Consider the following 5,875-nt stretch of genomic DNA (forward strand, 5'->3'; position numbering starts at 1 on the left):
TTACCATTATTTGGACTATTTAACTGCACAAGGCATGTCCAAAAATTTTGCGCCCGTTGTTTTTGTTCTGAAAAATTATCCTTTTTTTTTTTCATTTGTCATTGTGTACGCAAATCCTTCTTTCTTTTGTTTCATCTTGCTGGAGCTCACCTTTGGGGGTTGCAACTGTGGGACATATTATCAGAGCCTGTAATTGCTTGTAGTTTAGGGAAGATGGCAAACAAGACTAAACTTGGGTTAACAAATCCTTCCTTAGATACCGTTTGACAAAGGGTTAAGTGGGAGGTTAAGGAGACTTAACATCTTCTTAACCCGCTTCTTAACCCGTCAAACATAAAAAAATCTATACAATGGTTAAAGTGAGTTAACCCTCCATAATTTACCAAATATAAAAAATATAGAATGGTTAAGCTAACCCCTCTAGAGGGATTAAAATGAGTTAACCCCTCAAAATAAGGGGTTTACTAATACTCCTATTTTAAAGGATTAAGAGTTAACCCTTCTATTTATAAAGAAAATAGTTAAAATTATTGTTATTCTCAAACACTAAAACTGATCACAATGGCTAAAATAAAACGTATTCAACGGGTTAATAATTTAGTCCTTCAGATTATTGAATGTGCTAAGTACATTAATCCTTCTCTTTAACCCCTCTTCCTTAACCCTTTGTCAAACGAGGCCATACAGTTTTTCCAGTAGCCTTAAATTTGGCTTGATGTGGGGTGATTTGTTAACCATTCACCCCACGTTAAAGTTAGCTCGGGATCGGACTCCAAGCCCTGAGAACTTACTACTTCAATTTACCATTAATATCAATGCTCCTCGTTGACAGGAATAATCTTTGCTGCTGTAGTTTCTCCTTCTTCATTATCTTCTCTATAATGGTTTAGGCTTTGCCTTATCCATTCAACTTATATTGCAAAGAAGCGAGCTCAAATACCTTGTACACGTCATTGATGCAAATCTTTTAGGATTCGTTCACTCTTAATTAATTGCATTCCCTGAATGGATTATAAATTATATTCTGTACGTTCATAAAGAGATTCGCCAAAACAAAGGAACATGAATAAGGAGATATTTGTGCAAAGCACCGTACGTGGGTTCATCTAGAAATGCACCTTAAGCTAGGTACATATATTGTTGACTATCCTTCTATTCTTAAAATGTTTATGGGCAAGAGGATGAACATGCCAATAATCCACTAGGTATATGATTTTACAAATTAACCTTACATTTATATCATAAAATATTTTTTGCTCAAGAACAAACTGTTTATAAAAAATTAAAAAAAAAAAAGGTGTGCATGCTACGAGTCCCGGGAACCCTGTGTTAAGTCGGAGACGAAGGCCGCAATTTGACGCAGTTTAGCCCGTGTGAGGTTGAGGAAAATTATGCATGGTATTTGCTCGATATTTATTTTGTTTTTATCATTCTTCCTCTTTTTTCTTTCTTTTGGTGGCCGGGCTATTGTCTACAAGACAAGGTTCTCATGAATAATAATCTTTCCGAAAACATCCATGAAGTAAAATAAAATCTCGAAATATGACATGACTTTTGTTTCAAGAGCGCAAGACATACAATATAGGCAAACAAAATGCGAAGCTCATTATATTTTAAGTATTGTACATAAAAATGATTGACGTTAATCAGTCCTCTTAAACGCTTGGATACACTTATAGCGTTGATAATCCATTGTGGAACTGAGCTTTTATGATTACATGAACCCCACCCCCCCCCCCCCCCCCCCCCGCCCGCCTCCCCCCCCCCTCATGAACATAGTTTGGCCTATTGTTCAGGTCCCTCTTCTTGGCGCAGCACCAGTAAGTTCGAAGAACCGATTTATCCCTTAACAAGCTCCAATAACCACATTTCTTGCTCAATGTATCTCGCTTCAGCTCTCGTTGTGTACTAGGATTTTGGATTCTGCTGAGTATGGCCTTTTAATATCAAAAAGTGCCATCGGCTGCAAGAGCATATATCACTGCGATCAATCTTGCCGCAAAATCTGGTACCAATATTGCTAGTAAACAAAGTGATAAATTTTAAGGTTTGCTACACTGCTTGCTCGTAAACTAGAACAAAGGATAAGATTTATATACTTACAGGTCGGGAGTTTCAAGGAGCAGCAAAAAGAGTTGTTGGCTTCTACAGTTTGGCAGAATTGTGTTCGAGCTACCTTTCCAAGGATGATAAAGACATCCCTTGCAAATGCGAACATGAAGAGGGCAGTCTGTTTGCTGCTGATTTCAAGCATTTTGTCAGCTCTTCTATTTGAAATGTCATCATGTAGACATCCTCCGTGTGAGTTCTTGACGACCAATCCTTGATTATCCTACAGAAACGACAGCACATGATGGACAAAATTTAAAAAAAAAGATAAAAATAAGCAGAATTGAAAGACCTGTCTTCGAGTATCCATCCTAAAGGAAATACAAGGGGGGAATGGATGGCAGCATTATTAACTCTTTAGTATGTGGTTAAAAACAAAACAGATCATTCATAATGGCACGCATGGCATAAATCATATTATGATTACTACAATATTTGCCTTTGACGTACAACTATTGGGAAAGACAATGGTGACCACATTCGGTTTGATATGCAATCCAGCTTTTCCATAAATTCAGCATAGCTGCTGTTATGTGGAAAAAACAAAAATATATTTCTAAAATAACAGCAACAATAATCAATGTCGGCCATTGCTGCCATCGAGGCCTGGCTCACTGGTAAAGGCAAGGGTTGGGTAATGGGTGGGAGGTCTCATGGTCTGGGCTAGGCTACAGCCCAAGCTAGATGGCAATAGATGAACATAAATGCAGACATTTATATTTTGTTTTCAATCATCTAAAAGTGAGACAAAGGCTAGACTACAGCAAAAAAACACATCTAAACAGTACAATACTACTAACATCATCTCAGAATATCATACTAAATTTGTCTTCTTAGATGCACAGAGAAGCATCTAATTTTCTATGGCTAAAATTATTCACATCAAATGTGTATTGTAACAAGAAAATTCCAAGGAAAATATCTGACCGCTCCAGCAAAAAGCACAAAGGAAAAAATAAATGCCAAGAAGAATACCTTGAAGAGGCTTCTGTGGCAGTACTACAGTCTGAAAACAGCACCTTCACTACAGGTTGCAGGTCTACTTCTGGCAGTGGTATCATTGTTTCATTTTCGCGGCAATAACCAATAGAACACCAGGATTCAGAATTTAAGAGGACTATTTGCAACATTGGTAACTTAGTCCTCAAATCCCTCAATACTACCCTGTGCGAAAGCTCGTCTTTTGCGCCTTCAAGCAACAAAGCAACAAAGATTCTTTCCAATGTGTACTTCCTGATAGGAAAAAAGTAGTGAAATTGACTATCAGGCATGCTAATGCACAGAGCATTGCAAAGAACAAAATCTTGTGAAAAATGCAACCATGAGGGTCCCAATGTGTTTTGCTAGGAAAACAATATTTTTGTGAGAAATGACAGTGGCTTGTACATATTGTTCTGAAATCGTTAATAGCCTTCTAGATTCAACGCCTTCCTAAATGTTGTCGGGCAAAAGTACAGTAGAGCTGGCAGCAGTTTCCTTGATACCAACAACAGTTGCTTTTTGTAAGAAAAAGAAACAAGTGATCCTTTCAATCACCCAGCAAGTACATTACTAACAATGCAAGATGCAAGCTCCTCTTCCCAAAACAAAATTTTTTCTTCTTGCTAAAAGCAACATAGGAAAAAAGCACAGGCTAACAGGACAGGCTGGACAGCAATTCATAACAAACATCAGCCTAAATATGCCACATTCCATCTAATTATGCAGATTCAAGCAAAGCAAAAAACCTAGAACTTCAGATGTCAATATAACTTATTCTCAGACCAATAAGTGGATATTAGTGTGGATGAGAAAAAAGTCCGCTATCCGTTGATGTATAGTATCTTAGTCTTGGATTTCAAAGGAGTAATTACACTCACTTGAGACTACTGATACCCAAACAGGCGAAAAATTATCCTAGTTCGGTTTATGCCAAAATGCAGGACTATAAATGTGTTTTTACCATGCTGGTATTAACGTGTCCAAGCAACATATTAGCATCTAAAATGTGCTACTTACCTGAATACGTCATGAGCTCCACCAACAGGAGTGCTAGTGGACAGGTAGCACTTAAATAGTCTAATTCCACCGTCCACTGGTACATTTCTATTTTTGTAAGATGGATATGCCCCCACTATAGATGAGCAGTTTCTACATAAAAACTCAACCCACTTGATGTCATCTGAAAGGTTTGGGATTCTATTCATAAATCCACTTCCAAGAGAACAGTCATGCAACCATTTCTGAATTTTCTCAGGCCCGGACTCTTTTGACAACTTCTGGGCGTTAGCATTTGTAAATAAATCGGTGTCACATTTGGCTTCATCAGTACAACAATGACAATGGCCTGTTGAAGATAATTCATCTGCAGACTGTAGAATAAGCTTCTCAAGGTTTTTAGGAACATTGTCATTGTTGTACCTCAACGAATCTGCAATGACCGTGCTCTGTGTACCATTCAAGCTTTGTTGAGGCAGAGAAGAATTTTCCATCAACAATGAGTCCTGTTCTCGAACAAATCCATTGCAATCTGGGGATAAAGTCATTCGGGAAGCCAAAGGATAAGTATGTTTTTCACGTTTACATGATGCTGATTCAAGATCGAGCGTCTTTTCACCCACCTCGTTATCAACACAAGTCGATGTTGCACAGACACAAGGAAGGTCTTCACTCTTATTCCTGCATCCTTCTTCCACATCCTTTGCATAATCATTAGGCTCTGTGTCAAATTTATAACTGTTGTCTATCAGTTCATCCGAGCACTTCTGAAATGTGTATCCCTCAAGGTCATCCTTGCAGATGATAACTGAAGCATAATCTAGCAGACATGTTCCTTCTGCACAATCATAAGTTTTGATGTATTGCAGGACCAATTTCTCGCTTATACCGCCAAATGAACAGCAGCATGCCCCAAACCAATTGTCAGCCACCTCTCTCCAGTTCACTGATGGCATCTCCATGAAACGTCTGAAATAGAAGAACTCCAAGGTTAATCGTATATCAACAAACGGCTTACATAAGTTCCATTAGATCTCAATAGTTTACTATGAGAAAGATAAATAAATAAATCCATTAATAAATTTATATCATCAATTGGACGTGTTCATTTTGGTAAGACCATAGGTTTGTAGTTGTTTTTTAAAAATAACTATTATTAAAAGAAATGCAGACCTAGCAACATTTTACGTAACTATGCTTGTAAGTATAGAGCAACTTATGACTATAGGTAGCTATAAAACGCACAGCAGGTGTTCAAGATTGCCACATATTTACCTGAGAGGTTCTTTTGTTAGTCTAGTTGAGCAGATTTTGCAGAATAAATGTACATCTCCAGAGGATAGATTCGTCAATCCTGTATTGTAATGCTCAAGGACATGTAAGAGTAATGAAAGAAAAGTTGATTCAACCTAACGCACAAGGGTAGACTCCAAGAGAATCTATCCTAAGAGGAAAAAGGGTAAATTGCATATATAACCCCTTTAGTATTGCTGTTTTGAAATTACTACCCCGGGCAAATAAACCCCTTGGGTTATAATTTTTTTCTAACTCTTTTAACCAGGTGAAATGGTAGTGAGTCTATTTTAGGGTCAAAGTCAAAATTTCACTCAAGGTCTATCTGCCAAGATAAAACCACATGCATAGTAACTTCAGAACAGCAATACTAAGAGGGTCTATGTGAAATTAAGCCCAAATAATCCATCAATCTTTCATAACTACTTAACTACTATATGCTGCCTAATGCTTATTAACAAAAGTACAACATTCAAATTTCAAACAAGTAATTTAG

General features: G+C 37.4%; 1 protein-coding gene across 4 annotated transcripts in view; it reads right to left on the reverse strand.

The window, feature by feature from the left end:
* LOC109844919 overlaps positions 1,820-5,875 on the reverse strand; it is a 4,622-nt gene continuing 566 nt past the window's right edge. Inside the window, exons 2-6 of one of the 4 annotated variants that reach the window (XM_020414092.1) lie at positions 5,362-5,440; positions 4,108-5,055; positions 3,085-3,342; positions 2,104-2,332; positions 1,820-1,992 (exon numbers count right to left, since the gene is read on the reverse strand). In XM_020414092.1, the coding sequence (XP_020269681.1) occupies positions 2,173-2,332; positions 3,085-3,342; positions 4,108-5,055; positions 5,362-5,440 (1,445 nt within the window). In that variant the 3' untranslated portion in view covers positions 1,820-1,992; positions 2,104-2,172. Of the gene's footprint in view, positions 2,021-2,103; positions 2,333-3,084; positions 3,343-4,107; positions 5,056-5,361; positions 5,441-5,875 lie in introns of all 4 variants that reach the window. The other 3 variants (XM_020414090.1, XM_020414091.1, XM_020414089.1) reach the window with 3 other exon arrangements.

Source organism: Asparagus officinalis, chromosome 6 (assembly GCF_001876935.1).
Source record: "Asparagus officinalis chromosome 6, Aspof.V1, whole genome shotgun sequence".
NCBI lineage: Eukaryota > Viridiplantae > Streptophyta > Magnoliopsida > Asparagales > Asparagaceae > Asparagus > Asparagus officinalis.